At 33.7% G+C, this 26,407-nt stretch overlaps 1 protein-coding gene across 1 annotated transcript; it reads left to right on the top strand.

The window, feature by feature from the left end:
• The first annotated feature begins 19,808 nt into the window (after positions 1 to 19,808).
• Positions 19,809 to 20,186, top strand: LOC127097174 (secreted RxLR effector protein 161-like). Its single transcript, XM_051035687.1, has 2 exons — positions 19,809 to 19,905; positions 19,987 to 20,186. Exons 1-2 carry the CDS (start codon positions 19,809 to 19,811, stop codon positions 20,184 to 20,186), a joined length of 297 nt encoding a protein of 98 aa, XP_050891644.1.
• The last annotated feature ends 6,221 nt before the right edge of the window (positions 20,187 to 26,407 follow it).

Here is a 26,407-nt window from a genome sequence, read left to right on the forward strand (position 1 = left end):
TATAGTAGTAGTAAAAAATATGGTATCAATTTTATTGAGATTGTTTAAAACTTTTATTAGAGTTTTACAAAACCAGTGCATTTATGTTGTATTTTCTTTTTTATTGAATTTTTGAAAAATCTAATAAGCTATAAAATTCCCGGATATCCTAAAAGGTGTATGGAATTTTCGATTTTTTTTTAAAATTCCTGTATACCGAATTTTTAGCCAACTGTAAAAGATCTAGTAGTTCAATTCAACATGATGTCCTTATGCGCTCTTGAGGTGGATGGTTCCTCTACATATTTTATTCAAATCTTCACCACTGACGTTGTACGTTTTACTTGCATATATTGTTTTTATCTTATGCAAAATTTAATAAGCTTTGGGTATCTATGGCATAAATCACATTCATTATACGTTGTAAATGATATATTTTCCTCTCAAACTGACGTGTTAGCATAAACACAATCTATTGAGAAACAACATGATATTATTATTGTTATTGTCCGTTCTTTTACCACAAATGGACTCAAAGGAGGGAAAGATAAATTGATTATGGATTGTGAGAGAGGAGGAAACTATAAGAACAAGAATTCCTTTTAAGGAACTTTTAGTATGAAAGTAAAATGTCCATTTATGTTGAGATCTGTGTCAAGTGGTAGCGGTTGGAATGTGAGAATTAAATGTGGTATTCACAATCATTAACTAGCTAAGAATTTAGACCGACATGATATATTAGGCTGTTTAAAACATAATGAAATACAATTTGTGAATGAAATGACAAAATACATGTATTGGACCAGAAATAGGGTTACGCATGGGTATAAGGTAAGATCTACATACACAATGTACAAGAGGGGTCCATTGACTGAAATGCAACATCTGGTGAGTCTAATTCATGATGAGAAATACATGTATTGGACCAGAAATAGGGACGAATCAAATGTTATTGCTGATATCTTTTGAACACATCCTGATTCAGTAAAGTTGTTAAACATGTTTCATTTGGTGTTGACTTTTTTATTATACATACAAAACAAACACATATTGCCTTCCTTAAAATGTAACTTTTTCTTTATCTGATTCTGGGAAGTTATTGATTAAATTTCATATTGTGTTGATTTTTGACTATACATAAAAAACAAACAAGTATTGACTTCCATTACTTGAGATTGTTGGTGTTACGTTGACATTTTCAGTTGGATTTATCTATTTGGAACATGAAAGGGAGGAAAAATTCACATGGGCACTAGAGAAACTGAAGGAGTTGTTGGCATCTGAGAAGTTGCTACCGAAGGTTGTAGTGTGTCATACCCCAATTCCGCCCCTTGTTCAGTAAATCGATACATTCATCATGAGTTTCACATCATCTGCACATCATAACATGCATTTCATCTCGTACAATGCTTTAAATGTAAAATAGAATAAATATTCGGATTTACAGACAGACTGGTCGAACTTATTCTCAAATTTATGCGAAATTAGAGGTCGGAAAATTTCAAAATTTAGCTTGTAGGCGTCAGTTTTATTAATCTACAGTTCGCGTAGTCTAACATGGCATGCTCGCTTTATTTTTTAAACTACCTTTTCGGTCGCATCTCGGTCAGACTGAGCCTTTTAACTAATCAAATTTCATTTCAAAATTGGCTCAAACGTTGTATATTTCCGAGAAGTTTATTTTGTGTTGATCATTTTGGTGCATTCAATTTAATTTTCGAGCACTTTTCGCGTTAGACTTTATTCATTTCGTGTCGGTTTATTATTAGTTTTTCGTCAAAATGTTCAAAAAATAGAATTAATTGTGGTTTCACTTTAACTTTAACTTTATTATTTTAACATATTTAATTTTGTGTGTTTCAATTTATTTTAATTCATTTTTATCACTAAAAAACAAAAGGGGCATTATTGTCATCATTTGTAAAATTAGAAAACCCTAGTTGGTTTTGTATTATTGTGAAAAAACCCAAAAAGTAGCGCCATTTTTATTCTCTCTCTCAATTCAAAATTAACACCTCAAATAGACCCACCAACACTTGACAAAAAGTGAAAAAAGCTCAAATACAGGAAAGGGATCCTTTTTTTCGTGGGACCCACCTTGTCTTTTGGTTTGTGTTTTTTTACACCACAAACCACCTTAAACTCCACCTACGAATCCTCACAGAACGACTCTTGAATGACCATAAAAAAAAGCACCATAACAATCACTAACGGGATGCGACACTAACCATACACACAAAATAAAAACCTTCCAAAATCCAGTTTTTCATAGCCATGTAAAAATGTTACATCTCTTATATTTTCATGATATCATCTTTCTTACACACACATTAACAAGACACCATAAAAAAACCATGAAACACCTCTCTTCCAAGCAAAGAAAACAGTAGATACAAACTCCCTTCAACACCTCCATACGAAAGAAATCCGCCGCGGCCACCACCGTTCTATTTCATCACTCACGACGACAACAAACTTCGACGAGATATCAACAACTCAAAAAAATAAGGGTACCTTCCTCTTTCTTTGTTATTATTGATCTTATTTGCTATTTTATGGTAATTCATTATAGTTTTGATGAATTGAAAGAGAGAGATCGAGAGTGTTTTATTGAGGATTTGGAAGTTTTTTTATTTGTTTTCACGATACGCATAAGTTCCATGAAGATGTGTTGTTGTTGTTTTTTTCATTGTTTTATTTTTCTTCTCTTTTGTTTTTCATGATTGTGCTTGTTTTGAAAGAAAAATGTTCTATCTTGTTATGTTTATTTAAAATAGAATGTGAGGTGAATTTGATTTTGTAACTTAGAGAAGAAAAAGAAGAATCATATTTTGTTTTACAGTGCACATAGAGATTAAACCTTGATGTCTCTCCAACTTGAAAGCTGGTGTAGGTCTCACCCATTTTATCAAAGAAATTGGAAATGATGGGAGTTAATACGTGAACTCCTTCTACTTTCTTGCCACTTTAATTTTTCTTTTTTTATGTACCTTTTTAGTTATAATTGCATTGTTACTTGCTAGTAATGGACATTATGATGAAGAATTCGGGTCTAAGTCCATTGACGTTTGCACTCCCCACCATCATATTTATATATGTACCCCCTTTATTTTATTTCTTGTTGTTACTATTTTTATTATCTTTTCTTATTTGTTTACTTAAATTAGTAATTAAATTATTTAGTTTGTTAATTGATTAGTTAATTAATTATTTTTAAATGCTAAGGCAATTAATTAAATATTTTCTTTATCCATGTTCATATGTGAATAATTGTACTAATATTTCGTGCAATTTGGATGCAATTTCACTAACTTTTCATATTTTCAACAATCAATTTCTTTTCTAATCACTTTCAAATTAAATCAATTTTCGCCATTTGATCCAAAATCTTTTCAAAATCTTTTTCAAACTTACACAAATCAAATCTCGATCCGCATCGAGTCATTCTTCCTGAATTAAATATAATATTAAAACCTTTTTAAATAACTTGAAAGAAGAGGACCATTGAAATCTAGCATTCCGGTGGGAACCCTTGAATGATCGGTCTTGAGCCTCGTATTTTGGGTTAACCGTTCATTCTTTTCTTTCGTTCCTAAAAGACTTTAATTAACTTGGACAAAATAAGGGCCGTTGGGATCAAGCATTCTGGCATAACTCTTTGAACAATTGATTCTTATCAAGCATTCGTTGTCCATCAAACAAATTTCTCAACTAATTCGAATGAAAAAGGACCATTGGAATCTAGCATTCTGGTGGAACCCCGAATGATTGATCCTGAGGCTTATGTCTCATTCTCATCAAGTGTTCGTCATTCATCTATAAAATACATCCAACACATCAAACACTTTTTCTCGCCACCGTGCGATTAATCTTCAAAACCTTTTCAAAAACGAAAGACATCCTGTTTTAAAGGTGATGTAAAGCAATGTTTTGGCCACAATTGTTGAGTTGATATAAGTGATGTTTTTTTGAATGTTGATTCATAAATCCATTCGATATGTGGTATACGTCTACTCCTCATTTGTTTTGGATAAAACAATATTTTCGTCGATTAACACAATATAGCTTTTCGCTAAAATTGACCAACAAACAAATATTTTTCTACCTAGAACTACGTAAGCCTTGAGTTCTCTATTGAGATACGTATGAGCAGGATTGCGAAATCTTGTTAGACCCATTAATAAAAAACTTAGGTTTAGTCCCCTTCGTTGCAAAAATACAAAAACAATCTTCTCTCTTCTATTCTTTCTGTCCCACCTAATAACTTGAGAAGCCTAACATTTCTAAGCTAACACTAACACGCATAATTAACCTAATGGTTCCCGTTGAGTACAACGGACATGAGGGGTGCTAATACATTCCCCTTGCGTAATCGACTCCCGAACCCTGATTTGGTTGCGACGACCATAATCATTGTCGTTATTTTTTGGGTTTTATCGATATTTCCCTTTTCCTTTTTAGGAATAAATAAAGTTCGATGGTGTCTCTATTCAGTCCATCATGCAAGCATGCGATTGCTCCTCGCTTAGTCGTGTTCTCATTTTTTGAGGTGCGACATGGTGGATGATTGAGAAGTTATGTCGATGAATGAAATGGAAGTTGTGTTCCCATCCTCAATTCATTTGTTGTCTGTGTTCCATATTTCGAAAATTATTAGAATGAATTATAACGAGTATTTCAAATCTAATAGGCAAGAACATGTTATGGATATGTGGAACAAAGTCATGCATTCAAATAGGGAGTATGAATTTTAGAACACTTGAAATATTTTGAGGTAGTATGTGTTGATATTCCTTTATTTGTTAAGTATGTGAACCATACATGGTTGACAGCCTATAAAGAAAAGTTTGTTACTGCATGGACTAATAAAGTCACTCATTTAGGGAATACAACAACGAACATGCACATCATTGTGACTTTGATTTTGTTACAATAATATTTATCAATTTATGACTTATATTTCTATTTTTGTTTTTCAGGGTTGAATCTGCTCATTGGTGACTACTAGCTGAGAAGATTTGTGCAAAAGTTGAGATATTGTGAACACCGTGTTGAAGTTACAACTAGGTGTAATCAGAGTATCATTTCAAAAAAGTATTGCCAACATTGGGCATCGGTATAACACTCTATTATACTAAATGTTTCAAAATATTGTATAAAGACAATGTATATAACATATTGCAAAGGAGTTGGAAAAGGTGAAATTCGTTGGTTATGAGAAAGAAAAATGTGGTTGCTTCATCAGAACAACACATGAGTTACCTTGTGCGTCTGAACTTACAAGTCTTCAAATACAAGGCGGTCATATTCCGTTAGAATCCATTGATGTGTTTTGGAAGAATTTAAACATTGAAGAGCATGAATTCACTCAAGAAGTTAGTGGGAGACAATTGGATTTAGAATAATAGTGTGAAAAGTTGAAGAGGTATATATAATTTGCCAGAGGGAAATGAATAAAAATTCTAGGAACTAACATATTCATTCATAACTTCCACGTGTACATCACCAGTGAAGTAGAAGCAAAAAAGGAAAAATAAGAAGAGTAAAAAGGGTTAAGAGAGTGATGTGTATCATGATCCTTCGAAGTGGGTGTATGTCAATGCCTCACAAGGAAGTTAGATTGTTGTTCCTATGAGATTGGCTGCATTTTAGCAAAACAACAACTTGGAGAAGTGCCCAAGAGTTCAAGATTGGCCTAGCTTGCTAAAGGTGTATGAAGCTGCAGAAAAGACACATGTTAGACGCGATGGTCTAGCATGTTGGTACGACATATGTGCCTTATGCAGCATACGCCATAATTATGCATTTTCAAGTGTGTTATGCAGAAGATTAGTCAAAGATTGTATTGTTATTAATTTAACAATATACTTAGATGATTTGTTTGACAGTTGGATGACGTTTAACTCAGATTTAAATGAAGATTTAAATTTGAATTTGAATTAAAAATAAATCATATCCTGTTGGAGATATTCAAGGAGCAAATCAAATATCCAACATATTTTGCAAAGATTTTGGATGAAAATATTTGAAGATCCACACAGAAAACCCCAAAGTTATTTGCTATATAAGGAGATCAAAAGCTACATTGAAAGACAAACACTCCCATTGGAGATCTTAGAGTGTCTAGATTTTGTATCGTGTATTCACGATAATACCCTTAGAGGATTAATTTGAATCTTTATGTACACCTCTATGTTTCAATAACTTGGCATATAAGGTTTGTCTAATTGAGTTGTAATCAACATTGTTTATGTACACCTTTATGTTTTAGTAACTTGGCATATAAGGTTTGTCTAGTTAAGTTGTAACTTTCAATATTCTTTATCTTGTAAAGATTGAAATTGATCACTAGGATTTAGTGATTTTTTCCCTTGTCGCTGTGATTGTGGCAGAGAAGAAAGTGAACAGGTTCTCATATTTAGGGGGAAACTCTAAATAGAAAGTAATTGGGCAGTTATAAAGAGACATTGAACAACATAAAGTTTATTATTGCTTGTAAGTCTAATTGTACTAAGCTACTATTAGTGAATTTCCTTTCTTGGGTTATAGACTCTGCCCCCAAACGTAGGTGTAGTTTCACCAAACTGGGTAAACAATTTGATTTTGTTCTTTATTGTGTTTCTATTTAGAAGAGTTCTTCTTGAACTTGGTTAAAGTTTTGACGAAGACAAACACATCAACAAAAAGAAGACAAAAACTTTGAAAGAAGAAAAAGATTGAAGGCTAGCACAATCAAGCTCAAATGATCATAAACTTTGGAAATTAAAGAAAAAAATAAAGATTGTTAAAGAATACATTACAATTCATATTATATATTTTAATGGCTCAGAATATATCATTAATATTCATGTCAAAGATTTTTATAATCATTAAATTGTTTTAACTTTGGTTCAGAATCATAAAAAGAAGTATTTGGCATTTTTGTAACAGGTATAACTAGCTAACGTAACCGATTATAGGTATGAAAACTTGTTTTTTTATAACATTACAAGGTATAACCAGTTACATCATTATTGTAACCGGTTACCACTGAAGCATAATGATTTTATCTGAACCATCATGAGTCTAAAAGGTTCTAAACCTTCATGGAATTATTTCCAAACATATGCATTAATTCAAAGAGGTATTTTATGATGTATATAAAGAGGCGCCCTTCCTCTTGGCGCCTGCATGTGATTAGTCACATGCAAGGAAGAAGCCCCCTTCCTCTTGGCGCCTATGAGTAAATGAATGGAAGGGACACCCTTCCTCTTGGCGCCCATGTTGCTTTAAACGCCTAGGGAGTGTGTGCTTGTTTGGAATATTAAGGCACAAAGATTCCTTGCCATAGATATTCCTTGGGCGCATGTGAGTTCTTGTCATTCTTGTCACTGCATGTGGATTCTTTTTCACTGCATGCATGGTTAAGTCTGTGCAGACGAACAAAGTGATCAATATGTTCAATGTTTACGCTATTTAGTATGTGCAGATGAACAACTTAGAAATGCATTCAATTTCAGTAAAGAAAAGAAAGTTAAATTTTTAAAAAATGTCTTCCTCACAACATTACATAATCAATACCCATATCGAAGGTGAAATATCTGATCATCAATTGTTCGGTTTTTATTTTCGAAACACAGAGGTAACTCAGTTTACAATAAATCGACGATCAAATTTTTCATATCTGAAACAAAGAATAGAAAAGAAATTGCAGTGCAATACTGTGGGCCAAATCATTTATAAAAATCCGGTTTGGTTTGTAGAAAACCAGGTGAAGTTTTATCAGAAGAAGATTCGAGATGATGACAATGTTCAACATATGTTTGTCAGTCACAAACAATCTGGTTATAACGATATAGAGTTGTATATATTACCACATCAACAACAAGTGTCTCAGTTTATTGATCAGTCACTAGTGTTTTGTGAAACTAATGACGAATAAGCTGATGTGAATGTTCCAGATGACGAAGGAGAAGAAGCCGAGATCATGGTTGATTCAATGGTGAACGCTGATGAGGAAGAGGAGCCAATACCAGGTAGTCATGTATAATGTCCACCCCAACACATGACAATGTTGAATTTGGGTTCCGATGAACCTTCGTCAGATATATGGTATAATCCTTATGTGAAAATGCAAGGATCTTTGAAACAAGGAGACACATTTCGCACAAAAGAGGAATGTGTAAAAGCCATTAAAAAATCACACATGCAACTATCACCTGATTTCAGAGTTGACAGAACTAACGCATTAAGATATAAAATTTATTGTCTGAATGAGCACTGCCTTTTTAGGTTGTCAGCTTCGTATCGGAAAAGGAGCGAGTCTTGGGAGATTGGATCCATGGGTCCAAATCACACATGCATGCTGACAAATCCAATGCATGATCATCAGAAATTAAGATCTCAGTTGATATACGATGAAATATTGTATGTCATTGGCGACAATCCGTCGTTAAAGATGAGAACAATAATCTCGTATATTAGGGTAGAGTACGAGTACACTCTATCATATAGGAAGGCATGAATAGCTAGGGCAAAGGCTATTGAAAAAGTGTTTAGAAATTGGGAGGAGTCTTACAAACAACTTCCAAAATATCAGTTGGCTCTAAAACAATATGCTCTAGGAACTATTGTCAAGTTGGAAACATTGCCCGCGTATACACCAGACGGGACGTGTGCTGTTGGAAATGGAATATTCCACCATCTCTTTTGGGCGTATCAACCATGCATCAGAGGTTTTTCTTTCTATAAACTAATTATACAAATTGATAGTACATGGTTGTATGAGACATACAAAGGAACGTTACTGATGGTAGTGGCACAAGATGACAACAACAACATTTTTCCAATCAACCTAACTTATGTTTGATCTCCAACAGACACCCTTCAATCGTTAGTGCATATAATAACATTGATAATGGCTGGCAAAATCCTCCTTCAACGTATGTCTTATGTATTAGACATATTGCTTAGAATTTCATGCGGGAAATCAAAGATAAGACGTAGTAGAAGAAGGTTGTCAATGCAGGTTATGCATTATCAAAACCTTCTTTCAAACACTACCGCGAAGAAATACGATTGTCAAACGAAGATGCAGTACGGTGGATCGATAGTATTCCATTGAAGAAGTGGACTAGGGCATACGACAACGGTCAATGTTGGGGCCACATGACAAAAAAATCTTGTGGAATCAATAAACTCTGTCTTCAAAGGCATCCGTAACCTACCTATAACCGCTTTGGTGCAGACAACATATTTCAGGCTAGGAGCGCTATTTGAGAGTCGACGTTCCAAATGGAGTTCAATGTTGCAATCTGGGTAGTTGTTCAGTGATGCTTCAATGAAATTTATTAGACATGAAAATGCCAAAGTAAACACACATGTAGTCACGGTGTTTGACCACACTAAAGGTTGGTATAGTGTTGTCGAGTCCATGGATCACAATCAGGGTATGCCGATGGGACAATACAAAGTTGAACTAGATAGAGGTTGGTGCGACTGCGAAAAGTTCCAAGCCTTTCGTACGCCATGCTCCCATGTCATTGCAGCATGCTCAAAGGTTCGAAGGGATTCATCCTACTTGCTATCTAAAGTTTACAAAGTCACCAGCCTATCAAATGTTTATAAAATTAGTTTTTCCGTAGTGGCAAAAGAGGATTACTGGTCAGAATATCAAGAGGACATCGTCTGGCACAACGAAGTTATGCGAAGGAAGAAAAAGGGTCGCCCAAACAGTACCCGAATTCGAACCGAAATGGATACGGCGAACAAAATGGTTAGATTATGTAGTTCATGCCGTCAGTCAAGTCACAATCGTAATAACTGTCATAGTGTTGGAACAAGCACAACCAGGTAAATTCACATGTAGCTCTATTGCAATATATGAAAAACTAAATTTATTTCATATTAGACGTCAGTGACGAAAGTACCATTACATAAACAATAACAAAAACAATTAAAACAACTAGAATACAAGAACTATGCGATTACAACCATCAAAACAATTTTGAACATGTAATGCATCATCCTACGAGCGTCTTGGTCGGTCTTAATATCCACCCATTCGCGCACTTCTCCATTTTGGTTGAACGTGGACACAAGCCATTGTATTCTTCTAATCCTTTCACCCTCTCCAATTTCTCCCTCTAACCAACTATACAACGTCTGATTAAGACGTTCAAATGTATCTATGTTCCAGAGCCGAATCTGTAACGAAGCCGCAACGGAAAATATTACGTCGGCATTTCGCTTCTGAATGTATGCAGACATGGTTAAAACACAAAAACTTGGAGGTGAGTGGAGTTGAATTGGAGAAAATATGATAGTATGAGATTATTTTGTGTGAAAAATATTGCATCCAAGACGTGGTATTTATAGAGAGATGACATAAAATGCATGCGCCAAGAGGCAAGACGCCCAACATAACAAAACATGCAGGCGCCAAAGACATTGACGTCTCCACTTCTGACGCATCCTCATTTAAAAGTGATTATTTTGGTATTTTTTTAAAAATATTTATTATTTAAATAATAATAATTATTTTAAAAAAAAAATTCTAAGTTCCTCGCTATCGATTTTGATCCGTAAGTTCACTTTATCTTCAACTCTCGACCAGTTTTGTTTCTCACCTTCATCTTCCTCAAATGCTCCCTTACTGCTACAGTTCCATTGTCGCCACCGTTAAGAAGCGAACCCATCATCTAATACTCTACATTATGCTGCCTCAGGGAAAACAGGAAGTTGAGGCCATTCTGATTCATCCGGTGTAATATAAATTCCTTTTTAATTGATTATTAAATTTTCAAATGATATGAAATAAAAATCATATATATATATATATATATATATATATATATATATATATATATATATATATATATATATATATAGAGAGAGAGAGAGAGAGAGAGAGAGAGAGAGAGAGAGAGAGAGAGAGAGAGAGAGAGAGAGAGAGATTAATTGGAATACACTGTCAGTGTAAAACAATTTTACACTATCATCCAATTAAAACTATTCATTTTGACATATAAGCATGTAATTAAAAATAAATATAATAATAATTATTAAATCCTAATAATAACAATTTCTTCACGTTTGTCTCTTTCTCTTTCTTCTTTCACGTTTCTCTCACTCTCTTTCTCTTTCTTCTTCCACTTTTCTCTCACTCCCTTTATTTCTCATTTAAGTTACACCTATTATTCTTCCTCCACTCCATCTATCTATTCAAAATTGATCTTTATACTTTCACAAATTTTATCTCACAAACTATATTTGCAAATCTCTACATACATGAGGTTAAACCCTACACTAATAATATTTTCTTCTTTTTTATGATTGTCTGACTTTCCAATTTTTTCTTGTTTTTTTCTTTTAATATTAAATTTAAGTAGAATAATTTATAAACTTCTACTGATGGTTGAAACTTTATAAAATTTAAAGCAATGGTAGCTTGAGTTTTAACAAATAATATGGGAACAATTTGCTAATCTTCCTTCAGCGTCCATTTGAAAAGCATAGAAAAATCCAGGATTCTTCGATTGACAACTTTTAAAATATGATAACATCATTTGAGCATCTCCATTTTCTAACTTTTTTTGTCTCTTTTCAGTTAAGTAATTGATAACATCTTGTAGACTAAATATAACATTATCAACACCACCACTTTCAGTACATAAGGCAGATCTTATTTTACTATGGTCTAAACTAGAATCATGCAACACATCAATAAGTTTTTTTTGCACATTAGTCTTCTTTCTATGTACTCGAAGAAACTGTGAACCTTTAGGAGAAAATAGTTCATGATTATGCTCCCTTACAAATCTTGAAACAATCCATATTTCTCCATTTTTCTTTAAATACAACATTGCCTTGCATCCTACCCTTGTTTCATCGTGTACGATAATACTATTACTTTCTTCTTTCACATATTTTTTTGCCCGAAATCCCTCCTTTGAACAGAGAAATTCTCGACCTATTATCATACCATTTGTTCTTGATTTAGTAACACTACCCATACGAAAACTAAAACCTGTATTCTTAGCATACCTTGTATAGTAAATTCTCGTCTCTTCAATTGATGCAAACTTCATTCCTTCGTATGGCTCTAAGGGAGGCTTTGTTGGTAGTCTGCTATTGAGAGGATCCATACCAACAACACTTTCCAGCATGTCATCAGAGCTAACTATGGTTGAATCTTCATGTATGTTTTGGATCTCTTAATCTGTTATAATAATACAAACAATATTTACACAATTGTTAAACATGATAACAAAAATAATATTGCACTAATAAAGCTAGTAAAATTGAATACAATACTTATATTTTTTTCTTTTAATCAAATCCCATATTATTTGTTAAAACTCAAGCTACCATTGCTTTAAATTTTATAAAGTTTCAACAATCAGTAGAAGTTCATAAATTATTCTACTTAAATTTAATATTAAAAGAAAAAAAAAACAAGAAAAAATTGGAAAGTCAGACAATCATAAAAAAGAAGAAAATATTATTAATGTAGGGTTTAACCTCATGTATGAAGAGATTTACAAATATAGTTTGTGAGATAAAATTTGTGAAAGTATAAAGATCAATTTTGAATAGATGGATGAAGTGGGGGAAGAATAATAGGTGTAACTTAAATGAGGGAGTGAGAGAAAAGTGGAAGAAGAAAGAGAAAGAGAGTGAGAGAAACTTGAAAGAAGAAAGAGAAAGAGACAAACGTGGAGAAATTGTTATTATTATGATTTAATAATTATTATTATATTTATTTTTAATTACATGCTTATATGTCAAAATGAATAGTTTTAATTGGATGATAGTGTAAAATGGTTTTACACTAACAGTGTATTCCAATTAATCTCATATATATATATATATATATATATATATATATATATATATATATATATATATATATATATATATATATATATATATATATATATATATATATATATATATATATATATATATATGGAATCATAAGAGTAAGTTTAACTTATTAACTTATTATAAATCATAAATTTTAAATTGAATCTTATTTAGTTTTCATTAGCATGTGTTAAATATTCTTGAGTCTTGTAATTGGCGCATGAAACAGAAAAGTATTGGAACTGTTTTACCAAGTAATAATATATCAATGAACACTTTTTAGTCCTCCTTGTGATTAGTTTGGGAAAGCAGTTGAAAGTTAATAGTAATTTTGTTTCCCAAACAATTCAATTACATGTAAATAGCCTAGATTATGTACAAATGCTTAAGACTTTGAGTTTCTTCCTTACAACCGTGTTTCTACTTATTATTTGTCATCTAGATTACTTTAGATATTTCAAGGAAGCAATTATGATGTTCATAATACCTCTGAGGTGGATCTTGAGGTGGAACCAGATTCTGCCAGGAAACATCGTGAGGAATTTAATTGCAGTAAGGTTTTTGTTCACCAAATAATTCACTCCATTGAGTTTGTTTTGAGTTCTGTTTCAGATAGAGGGAATTTGATGAAGATGAAACTGAGGAACAAAACATATTCAAAATTGAAGAAAGAGTGCAATGTTCCTTGATATTAAGTCCCACTTCACTTTGATCATTCTTCATTTGCCTTGCCTGTTTATATAACACATACAAGCATCCTATAGCATTAGTTTGTGGGTTAGTGAGGCGGGCTAATATCATTTATTGAGTGAACCTAAAAATCAAATTTGACTTATAAAAGAGAATGAAGGGAGTATTAATTATTAATTTATCATGTGAAAAAATATTAACAAAAAAATGAAATGGATAATCAACAATAAGTGGCATGCCACATCATAAAAAAATGTCATTTATTAAAAAAATACATCTCTGTCTCTTTTGGATCAAAATTGGGGATGAGATAAGTGTCATGCCACATCATTAAAAAAATGTCATCTATTAAAAAAAATTACACCTCAATGTTTTTTGGATCAAAATTGGGGATGTGGATCAAATCTGTTTAAAAATAAAATAATGGGATTAATTTCGTGAGTAGGGTAAAATAGGGGAACAAAAACTGTAATTTAGCCAAATAAATAGTAATGTTTAAAATTTTGTTTTTTATAATATTATTAAATTCAATTAAAAAAAATTAATCTTACTATAATAACTTTAAATAAACTAATTAATTTCGAATGAGCTAATTAGTTTATATTAGACATAATAATAAAATTGAAGATGTTATTGTAGAAATAGTGAAATCAAAGAAATGGATCTTGAAATTCATTCCAACATATACATTCGGTTTCTGTAACAACATGTATAATACATATCTAGAATAACATCATACAAGTGATAATTTTTAGTACTGATATAACATAAGAGCTTAATGACATCATTATATACACATGACCAAACTAAAAATATAACTATGGCGCATGTTATACAATAAAGCCTAAAAATAAAATCTAAAAATAATGTACAATATCTTCATTGTACACAAATCCACAGCGGAAGATCATAACAGCTGAAATCCTTTGAAACATTAATGCACAACTCCTCTTGTATATAAAACCTGCAAACAACATGATCGTGACTGAATGAGTCTATCGAAATATCTAACCGTAAGTACACAGTTGTATGACGTAGTTTTAAAAGATACCGAATCCACATGGACCAATAATCAAACTTATTGCTATCTATTGGTGTTATGTAAATCTAAGGCTTGTGAAAATTTGATTTAGGGGAAATCAATACTAAAATTGGAATAAAGTTTGGAAAATATAACAGAAAAGAGAGGTCAGAACGTGGATCCCGACGTACCTCAGGTACTCAATAATTCATTGGCGTGTGTAAATGTATTGAATCACTTTTCAGTAGGAAAATATTAATTTAAAAGTCTTTATCTCACACTCTCGTTTTATTGACTCTAGCTATACCTCTAGACCAAATACATGCTCTCGCTAGCCCATTTGCATCAGGAAATACTTTTTGAAAATCAATAACTTCTAATTAATCTTAAAGCGCTCTCGCTATATTTAATATTAATGTCCAATTTTTACTATCCGGTTCAAGTCTCATACTCTCGTTTTGTTGGCTCGAACCTTAATGTTTTCACTCTCGTGCAAAAATTTTCAGAATTAAAATTAAAACTCAAAACCAAAAAATAAAATTTATAAAAAGGCTTACGTCAACTTATTACCGAGTCTCGTCGGAACGACGATCCTCACATATCAGACTCACAACAGTTTAGCCAAACATGATATTAAACATAAATATACAATTCATGGTAATAGAAATTAAAATCATCATTGCTAATAGATAAATTTCAAACAAACAAAATTAAATTAAAGCAATTATATAAAGAACCTGTAAACTGCAATTAAATTATGAAAGTACTTCGAGTACACTGAACTGAATGGAAAATAACTTCGAATGCCGACAACTTTGATCCAAGATTACAATAAAAGATTCTAAAAGCTATGGTGTGATAGTCCCCCAATGTGAGAGCTTTATCACTTTTGAATGTAATTTCTACTTAAAGCTAAGAATTAAAGTGTATGCGTACAAACTTGGATGCCAAAAACTGCTCAAAACTAACATTTTATAGTGAAAATAAGTGTTGAACCGAGTTCTGGTCGTGTAAACTTCGTTGGAGAAAAATGTGGGGGAATGGGGAAGGACCGATTCCTTCTGTTGTGTTTTTTTAGGAATTGAACTTCACGGCGGTTGCCATGAAGCTTGTGGCGGTCGCCACAAGTACAAAATGTGTTTTCGGCCTTTTTTGATGTGCATGGCAAATTCCATGAGGCTTGTGGCAGTCGCCACGAGCCTTGGACTACGTCTTCAACCTTCCTTTTTCCTCTCTGGTGGGTTCCACGCCTGCCTAGTCATGGCGGGCGCCATGTAGGTGGCCACATGTGTATCTTTGCCATTTTCCTCAGTTTTTCACCATTTTTGTCTGGTTTCTTCATAAATCGACTCTTACTCGTAAAGTACCTGAAACAAGCATAATACTACAAAATGCAACAAAATAATAAAACATGTGAAAATCGAGTCAAAATAAACTATGAGATTCAGTGTTATCAAACTCTCCCACACTAAAACCTTTGCTTGTCCTCAAGAAATTTCTACACATAATGAAAACTTTTCAAGACTCATGAAAACATTTGCAATTAGATACCCATTCTAGGCTATAAATTCAATTTCGGTTAGAGTTGCATCAATAGGTACTAACTTCTTCACTAAGGATATCGTGGGAACACAAATCTGTATGGTGCAGACATAAGTCTCCCGCCAATTAAATCAATCTGAATCATGTCGTCATGTCTAAGCCTAATTTACTCATCCGTCTCTCTATCCTTTTTTCATTCTAGTGCAATCACATTAAGCTCGTTATCCTTCCAAGCAACAAGAAGGCAAAGATTTTATTCAATGATAAAAGCATCTTGATTCAAGAAGCTAAGCTTTTCACTTCAAGAAGGTATAATGAGAATACTTACCTTCACTAAAGTCTTAGATGCTCAAGTATTCATATGGTTGTTGCATAACTTTTTATAGTGCATGAAAAATGTCTTAGAATCATATTTTTTCATTTTCAAACTGGGTAAATCGATTTACCTATAAGGGAAATCGATTTACCATTGGAGCCTTCATATTTTTTAAATGCAAAGAATTAATTTTTTCACTTAGGTAAATCGATTTACCAGTTAGGGAAATCGATTTACCACTGGAGTATTACTTTTCCAGAAGCGAAATTTTAAGTTTTTTAACTAGGTAAATCGGTTTACCTCTTAGGGAAATCGATTTACCACTGAAAGATTTTGAAAATTTTTAAACGTTGCAACAGGGTAATCGATTTACCCATTATGTAAATCGATTTACCACTGTGCGTTTCTGAAAAACCAGTGGTTGTTCATACACCTCTTCATGCACCATTTCATGGAATCTTTTCATGTCATCTTTGACAATTGTTCATGATTCTTTCAGAACATTACCATATTTCATTTGAGGTGTTATGTGCATATAAATACACGATGTTTCAAATTCAAATTTTACCTCTTCCAATCAATCTCTTAGAATTTTCAGAATTCACACTTGTTGTTTTAAATCTTCATTCAAGATTTTTCTGCATATTTTCATATCATTCAAAACAGAAAATTCTTGAGCAATCTAATATCTTTGTGTTGTGAATTATTTTCATTGGAAGAAAAGATCAAGAAAATTGATATATCACTTTGAGTGATCATTATACTATAAACTTTACATTCAATCCATTGTTGTAATCCATATCTTATTTTTTAGAATTGTTAAAATATAAGATTGTGTGTTTTGTAAACACCTTGTTGTCCAGGATTGTTGGAAGCAAGAGAGTTGAGTTTGAGAGGATTGTTCTCATATCAACTTGGTGAATCACAAGAGGTTGTTCTTGGTGATTGTGTGTGTCGTGTACAAGTCATAACAGATAGTGAAATCTCTTTCATGTTGAAAGGGGACTGGAGTACTCTTGATCTGTGAGGGGAACCAGGATATTTCTTCGTGTTCTTTATCTTTCCGCACTTTACCGTTCATCGCTTAACATAACCAGAAAAGAAAAAATAAAGTTGTTCATAAACTGGAAAAAGAGTTTAAAGATCCTAATTCACCCCCCTCTTAGGCGCTACTCAACTTACAATTGGCATCAGAGCAGGTTATAGGTAACATGTTCCTAAAAGATCCGCATGGCTTCCGCAAGCACGAATCCGGTTTTTAAAGACGGTGGAAGTAGTAACAAACCACCACTTTTCTCTGGAGAATATTTTGATTTTTGGAAGATCCGCATGAAGGCACATTTAGAAAACCAAGGAGAAGGCATATGGGAAGCCGTTGAAGATGGCCTGCATAATCCGATGAGTGTGGTCAATGGCATTGGTACTCCAAAGATAAAGAGTTCGTATGATGAAGATGATAAGAAAAAAATCTTAAATGAAAAGAAAGCAATAAACATTCTTCAAAGTGCTTTAAGCATGGACGAGTTCTTCCGCATATCTCAATGCAAATCAGTGAAACAAATATGGGACACCTTAGTGGAGACACATGAAGGCACCGCCGAAGTAAAGAGATCAAGGTTGAATACATAAAGTCAAGAATATGAGATGTTTAGAATGCTGCCCGGAGAATCCATAGTGGCGCTACAAAAGAGATTTGTTCACTTGACTAACCACTTGATTGCTCTCGGAAAAACATTTACAAATGACGATCTCAATCTTAAAGTACTAAGATCATTGACTCGAGAATGGCAACCAAAGGTGACGGCTATCTCCGAAAAGAAAAGTCTTTCAACAATGGCGTCCGCATCACTTTTTGGAAAACTTCAAGAACATGAGTTAGAACTTGGTAGGCTTGAGAAACATGAAAGTCAAGAAAATAAATCTAAAGGAATTGCCTTGAAGGTAGACTCAAAAGAAGATAAAAATGATGACGCATTGGAGGAAGATGAGAATTTCATGCTCCTTGTTAAAAGGCTTGGTAAGTTCTTTAACAAAAATGATAAATCCTTTAACGCTAAAAAGAATAGACATTTCAGGAAAAAGGAGACCACCACATCTACGCAAGATATAACATGCTACGAATGTGGAAAGCAAGGCCACATAAAGCCGAAATGTCCTAAACTTTCAAAGAAAGGCGGATTCAAGAGCAAGAAGAATTTCAAGAACAAAAATGCATATGTTGCATGGGAGGACAATGAAATTAGTTCTTCATCCGGATCGGATAGCGAGGAACGTGCAAACTTGGCGCTAATGGCTTCTCATCATTTCGATGACGAAGAAGAGGTTAGTAATTATTTTTCTCTTTTTGACGATGATGCAAAAGTTGCAATTAATGAATTGTTAAATGAATGAAAAATTCTTTATAAAACTATATCATCTCAAAAGAAACAAATTTCTTCCTTAGAAGAAAAGATTGAAATTTTTGAAAAAGATTTGGAAAATGAAAAACAAAAGATGATTAGTGAAAAGAAGATGTCTAAATTGTGAGTCTCTTTCTTTCCAAATTGTCCAACTTAAAAGAGTCATTGAAAGGTATGAAAAAGGACAAATTGGTTTGGAAGGGGTTCTTAGCCAACAAAGGTACTCAAATGACAAAAGTGGACTTGGTTACTCCAAATTTTCTAAACCAAGTTCAAATAAAACTATCTTTGTTAGGCCTAAGGATCAATCTCCAAAAGAAAGAGCCAACACACCAAAAGTTGTGCATCAACATCCTAAAAAGAAAAGGTTTACAAAGAAAAAGTTCTATGTTCCTATATATAAAAGCAATTTTGAACCAACTTATTTTATTGTGGTATTATTGGCCATACACCTAATGCTTGCTATGTTAGAAACTTTAGTGTAGCAAAGGTGCATTATGTATGGGTTGAGAAAGGTACTAATTATAAAGGACCCAAAGCAATTTGGGTACCTAACAAAACTTAATTTTGTTTTGTAGGTATGCTTGAAAGCCACATCAAAGAAGAAGTCTATGTCAAACAACCCCCGGGCTTTGAAGACTTCAAAAATCCTTCACATGTTTTCAAATTGAGGAAAGCTCTTTATGGCCTAAAGAAAGCACCTAGAGCATGGTATGATCGTCTCAGCAACTTTCTTTGTGAAAAGGGATTTGAAAAAGGTAAAATAGACAAAACTTTATTTATCAAGAAGATTAAAGGCAACACCTTATTGGTTCAAGTCTACGTTGACGACATCATATTCGGCTCAACCAACAAAGACATGTGTGAAAAATTTTCATCAATGATGCAAGGAGAATTCGAGATGTCCATGATGGTTAAAATGAATTATTTTCTTGGACTTCAAATTAAGCAACTGAAGGATGGCATCTTCATCAATCAATCAAAGTACTGCAAAGAGTTGTTAAGAAGATTCGACATGGATAATTGCAAGGCAATGTCTACTCCGATGGGATCCGGAACTTATGTTGATCAAGATAAATCAGGTATTTCGATTGATATAACAAAGTATCGAGGTATGATTGGTTCTTTACTTTATTTGACGGTAAGTCGTCCTGATATTATGTTCAGTATGTGTCTTTGTGCTCGTTTTCAAGCAAATCCAAAGGAGTCACATCTCACCGCTGTTAAGAGAATCATGAAATATCTCAAGGGAACAACAAATGTCGGCCTATGGTATCCTAAAGGTAGTATTTGCAATTTAGTTGGTTATTCTGACGCTGACTATGCAGGATGTAAAACTGATCGAAAAAGTACTAGTGGTACATGTCACATCCTTGAAAATGCATTAGTTTAGTGGGCTTGCAAGAAACAAGCATGTGTTGCTCTAAGCACCGCCGAAGCAGAATACATAGTCGCAGGTAGCTATTACGCTCAAATACTTTGGCTTAAGCAACAACTTCGTGACTATGGACTCGATCTTGGATGCATTCCTTTTCGTTGTGACAACACAAGTGCAATAAACATTACAAAGAATCCGGTCATGCACTCAAGAGCCAAACATATTGACATTCGACATCACTTTCTTTGTGACCACGTGCTTCAAGGAGATGTCGAAGTCATATTTGTGGATACTCATAATCAACTTGCCGACATCTTTACAAAACCTTTGGCGCGAGAACCATTTTACAAAATTCAAAGGGAACTTGGGATTCTAGATGAGTGTGACATATAATTCGTCAAAAACACATCAATAATCAAAGGTGCACATACGTTTCCAACTCATCTATTTACTTTTGAAATTTATTTCATGGCTCTCTACTTCTACTCCTTTCTTTTACATGATTCATTGGGTGTCTCTTGCATGAATCTTTGATAAAAATATGTGTTTTTTTAGCTTTTTTCACTGAGTAAATTGATTTACTCATGATGTAAATCGATTTACACATAAAATAGTAGCACTGGTTTTTGTATTTGGCATATTTGGCACTGAGTAAATCGATTTACCCATGCTGTAAATCGATTTACCCATAAAACAGTAGCATTGTTTTTTTTCGTGTTTGGCATATTTTGAACTAGGTAAATTGATTTACCCATGATGTAAATCGATTTACCCCTGAAACTTTTCACTTTTTGTGTTTTCTGGCCATATGGTAATCGATTTACCTATGGGGTAAATCGATTTACCTCTACGTGTTCAGATTTTTTTCTTTTCTTTTACTTTGGTTGGTCCAATCACATCTCTTCTCTCTCCCATTTAAAAGAAATTTTTTCTCACAAAACCTCACTTTAACCTAACAGCCAGAATCTGCCCACTTGGTGCTCTCACCTCAAAAAGTTCATCTTCTCCAAATCACCCAAAACCTTCATTAAAGCTTATCTCCATCATCTCCTAACCTTTACTCATGGCATCAAAACTTAAGAGAAAAGCTGGAACTGCTGGAAAAGGGAAAGAAAAAGCTTCGTCATCATCCATGGATGTTCAACATTTCTTCAAAGATCACACCCCAGAAGAATTGGAGAGGTATCAAAAGTTTTATCAAAAGAAGATTGTTCAAACTCCAAAATTCAGTGATCTCTCTTCCTTTCCTGAAGAATGCTTTAATTTTCAAGATAAATTAATCTCTCTAGGTTTAGGGGCTCTCATAACTTCTTCTGGACCCTATTATCCAAATTTAGTGAGAATGTTTTATTGTAACATGTGCATTGAGAATGGAAAATTTGTTTCACATGTTAGAGGGAAAAAGATTACCTTGACCCCTAAGAGACTTGGTCAAATTTTGGACATTCCCTCGGATGGTCACATGTTATATGATCCGGAGGATGAAGTATGGAATGATTATAATAAAAGAGAATTTTATTTTGGCTCAAGTAGGATATCAGAAGGCGAATATCATGTAAAAAGGGTTGAATCTCATGGTGGGGAAGAACCACCAAAAGATTTTTGGAGTGCTGGAAACTTTTGCATCAATGATAGGTTGCTTCATTATTTCTTGGCTTATGTTATATTTCCTAGAAATTCAAATCATTATACTGTTACCGATATGGAGATGCAAGCATTGTATGCTATTAAGAATGACATTTCGCTTAATTGGTCACATCTCATTCTTCACCTTTTGATGACTCACACCAACAAGTTTAAGTCTCTTCCTTATGCTTGGTTCATCACTCGTATTATAGAGTATTTTAATGTTGATTTTAGTGATGTTGAATATTGTCTTATGGATACAAGAAGTCACAAAATCTCTATCAAGAATGTGGACAAGCGGATGGGCTATCGGTATAATCCGGAAACTAAGTCGATTATGTTTATTGGTGGCAATAATGAAGAAAATGAAGAGATTCCTCAAGAAGAAAATGGTGGTGAAGATGTACCTCCTCCAAGTGGTTTAAGTAATCAAGACCTCTTTAACTTCATGACATCTTAATTTTCCAACCTTAACACATCCATCAATGACCAATGGCTTTCGGCAAATAATCAAATTGCTCTAAATCATGAAGCCACCACCAACCGCATAAACCTTCTTCAAACCGACATGAATCAAAACTTCTCTTATCTCTACTCGTATCTCAATATCCCTCCATATGATCCAAATAATCCGGCTGCTCCTGCTCCTATATTTATGCCCATTCAACAATTTCCTTACCAAGGCAACAACTACAACAACACCAACAATAACATGAACCAACCTTAGTCTTTTTATATTTGTTTGTATTATTCTTGTTATAGGTTGCTAATTGCATATTTGGTTTCATTATGTTTTAATTATGTCTAATATTTGAACTATTTTGGTGTAAGGTACTTGGTACCACAACTTTGTTTGTTTGCATTGTTTATGATTTCCATTTTGGCATGCATAAGGCTGTTTTTCTTTTACTAGTTATGTTATATATTCTATTTTATATTTTCCATGTGGTTATCTTTCACCCATATTTCCCTTCTTTTTGATAATGTCAAAGGGTGAGAAAGGTGTTATGAATTATGCTTGTATGCTTGTGAATTTCTTAAGGTACAAATGATACAAATCTCCTTCAAGATGATCAAGTCAACATGATCATAAGCTTCTCAAATTTAGGGGGAGTTATACATCTCAGGGGGAGAAATTTTTGTTTCCGGAAATTGCTCGCATCAAAGAGGATTGTCATCATCAAAAAGGGGGAGAATGTGAAGTCAAACCTCTCTATGATGAATGTTTTTTGATGAAGACAAAACTCCAAGCAACAAGAAGGCAAATATTTTATCCAATGATAAAACATCTTGATTCAAGAAGTTAAGCTTTTCACTTCAAGAAGGTATGATGAGAATACTTACCTTCACTAAAGTCTTAGATGCTCAAGTATTCATATGGCTATTGCATAACTTTTTACAGTGCATGGAAAATGTCTTAGAATCATATTTTTCATTTTCAAACTGGGTAAATCAATTTACCTATAAGGGAAATCGATTTACCACTAGAGCCTTCATATTTTTTAAATGCAAAGAATTAATTTTTTCACTTAGGTAAATCGATTTACCAATTAGGGAAATCGATTTACCACTGGAGCATTACTTTTCCAGAAGCGGAATTTTAAGTTTTTTAACTAGGTAAATCGATTTACCTCTTAGGGAAATCGATTTACCTCTTAGGGAAATCGATTTACCACTGAAAGATTTTGAAAAATTTTAAACGTTGCAACAGGGTAATCGATTTACCCATTATGTAAATCGATTTACCACTGTGCATTTCTGAAAAATCAGTGGTTGTTCATACACCTCTTCATGCACCATTTCATGGAATCTTTTCATGTCATCTTTGATAATTGTTCATGTTTCTTTCAGAATATTATAATGTTTCATTTGAGGTGTTATATGCATATAAATACATGATGTTTCAAATTCAAATTTTACCTCTTCCAATCAATCTCTTAGAATTTTTAGAATTCACACTTGTTGTTTTAAATCTTCATTCAAGATTTTTCTGCATATTTTCATATCATTCAAAACAGAAAATTCTTGAGCAATCTAATATCTTTGTGTTGTGAATTATTTTCATTGGAAGAGAAGATCAAGCAAATTGATATATCACTTTGAGTGATCATTATACTACAAACTTTACATTCAATCCATTATTGTAATCTGTATCTTATTTTTTAGAATTGTTAAAAAATAAGATTGTGTGTTTTGTAAACACCTTGCTGTCCAGGATTGTTGGAAGCAAGAGAGTTGAGTTTGAGAGGATTGTTCTCATATCAACTTGGTGAATCACAAGAGGTTGATCTTGGTGATTGTGTCTGTCGTGTACAAGTCATAACAGATAGTGAAATCTCTTTCATGTTGAAAGGGGATTGGAGTACTCTCGATCTGTGAGGGGAACCAGAATATTTCTTCGTGTTCTTTATCTTTCCACACTTTACCGTTCATCGCTTAACATAACCAGAAAAGAAAGAACAAAGTTTTTCATAAATCGGAAAAAGAGTTCAAAGATCCTAATTCACCCCCCTCTTAGGCGCTACTCAAGTTACAAAAACCTTTGCTTGTCCTCAAGAAATTTCTACACATAATGAAAACTTTTCAAGACTCATGAAAACATTTGCAATTAGATACTCATTCTAGGCTATAAATTCAATTTCAGTTAGAGTTGCATCAACAGGTACTAACTTCTTCACTAAGGATATCGTGGGAACACAAATCTGTATGGTGCAGACATAAGTCTCCCGCCAATTAAATCAATCTGAATCATGTCGTCATGTCTAAGCCTAATTTACTCATCCGTCTCTCTATCCTTTTTTTCATTCTAGTGCAATCACATTAAGCTCGTTATCCTTCCACACTCATAGCAAGATAATCTGTTAGTGACTATGATCTCTCTCTCTCTCTCTCTCTCTCTCTCTCTCTATATATATATATATATATATATATATATTATTTTCTTTTCTTCACACTTTAGCGTGACTGATATCATCAAAAGAGGCTTGTACCGTTGGGTTAAATGACCGGATGAGGGTCACCTAACTTAGAAGGAACATCCTTATTAATTTGGTATTTCTTTTCTCTTTTAAGCTTAAGATCATACACTTATTTGCATCGATTTCTTGTGTAGCGTGTGTTTGGGATGGTGCTGGCTGCTGAATAAACTACTTAAGGAAAATTAAAGGATGAGAGTTTCAGGTTACGACATGATAAGTACTCAAATTTATATATATATTCGGGAGATTCACGGTGTTAAAACGATACCGATCTTGTAAAATTTTCCCAAGTTTCCACAATCTATCATAAGTATTGTCTATAGCCTAAAACTTTAAAATTATGGATTATTACTCTAAGTCAAAAAAATTGGTATGGCTTAAGAAAGTGGAGGAATCAATAAGTAATAGAAAACCACGCATAATGACTCGACAACACATGCAATGACTCTACTAACAGTAATAAAAAGTAAAAAAAAAGATAAAATCATGAAATCATAAAATAAACTAAAAATAGTAAATCTAACTAGAAAGCAATAAAAAATGAAAGCGATAAAGTTCCTCTCCCACACTTAAACCAAACATTATCCTTAATGTTTCGATAATAGTGAGAAAAAGGAATGACAAACCTGGAAGATAGAATTAATATCTGCCTTGGCCTCGTCCTTAGCCTTGCCACCAACCGCCTTGTCCACCTTGATCGTGCCCACCTCATCTGTATCCACCTCGACCATGTTCTCCCCGTATCTGGACCTCCATGCTAGACAACCGATAAGATAAAGAGTCCAATTGGTTGTTACGGTGATCCTCACCTGCTTGAGAAAACTGGACATGCTCTAGCATCTCTTGGTGGTGGTGTTCCATATAAGCTTGAAAGGTCTGCCATTGTTGTGCCTGTTCCACCATGGCGGTTTGTGATGTCTGAACCTGTTGAATGTTACCTACCGTGGTGTCTTGGGATGCCCTTAAGTCTCGCAGGTTCCCTAGAAGTGAAGCTTGGGTGTCATGGATCAGTTGCACATCTTTTGTCATATTTGCCTGAAAGGCTTGCATCTGACCCATATGCTCTATTATTGTTGCATGTTCTGTTTGAATTTAGCCTGTATGCTGCATCATACCTGTTTGTTGTTGACGCATATCATATATCAGGCCTCAGCACGACATTCAGTTTATATGTCCAATTTGCCCTCACTCGTACATTGGTGCGGTTTGGGCAAGGTAAAATAATACTAGGGACCACCCTGTTGGCTATCATAAATTAAAACCTCTCATCCCTCATGTTCTTAATTAACCATAAATGGCGTAATACATCAATATCTAGGGAGAGCAAGGGTAGAGGGTCAAGCGTAGCAAGCTCCGCGTGTAGGTCTAGGGCACGAGCTATGGAAGTAATGAGTCATCCAAATGCGATATGCCCCTTCTTAGTGATGCAAACCGCTCGCATGTGAGCCAACAAAAACGGGGCTAAATTAACTTGTGTCTGCTCAAAAAATAGTGTATATAAAATAACTTCTTAGCATTAATTCTACTCTTGTTTTCCCGGCCAAAAATGGTGTGCACCAACATTTGGAAAAAATAGCATATGGTCAGGTTATGAATTTGTGTGGCATTATTACCCTCAAAATTATCAGTCTG

Source organism: Lathyrus oleraceus, chromosome 1 (genome assembly GCF_024323335.1).
Source record: "Lathyrus oleraceus cultivar Zhongwan6 chromosome 1, CAAS_Psat_ZW6_1.0, whole genome shotgun sequence".
NCBI classification, from domain to species: domain Eukaryota; kingdom Viridiplantae; phylum Streptophyta; class Magnoliopsida; order Fabales; family Fabaceae; genus Lathyrus; species Lathyrus oleraceus.

Bases quoted from the DNA above. Each gene is read 5' to 3' on its own strand.
- LOC127097174 (XM_051035687.1), top strand. From the start codon at position 19,809: ATGGATAATTGCAAGGCAATGTCTACTCCGATGGGATCCGGAACTTAT. The intron at 19,906-19,986 runs GTATGATTGGTT...CTCGTTTTCAAG, and splicing joins TGATATAACAAAGTATCGAG to CAAATCCAAAGGAGTCACAT.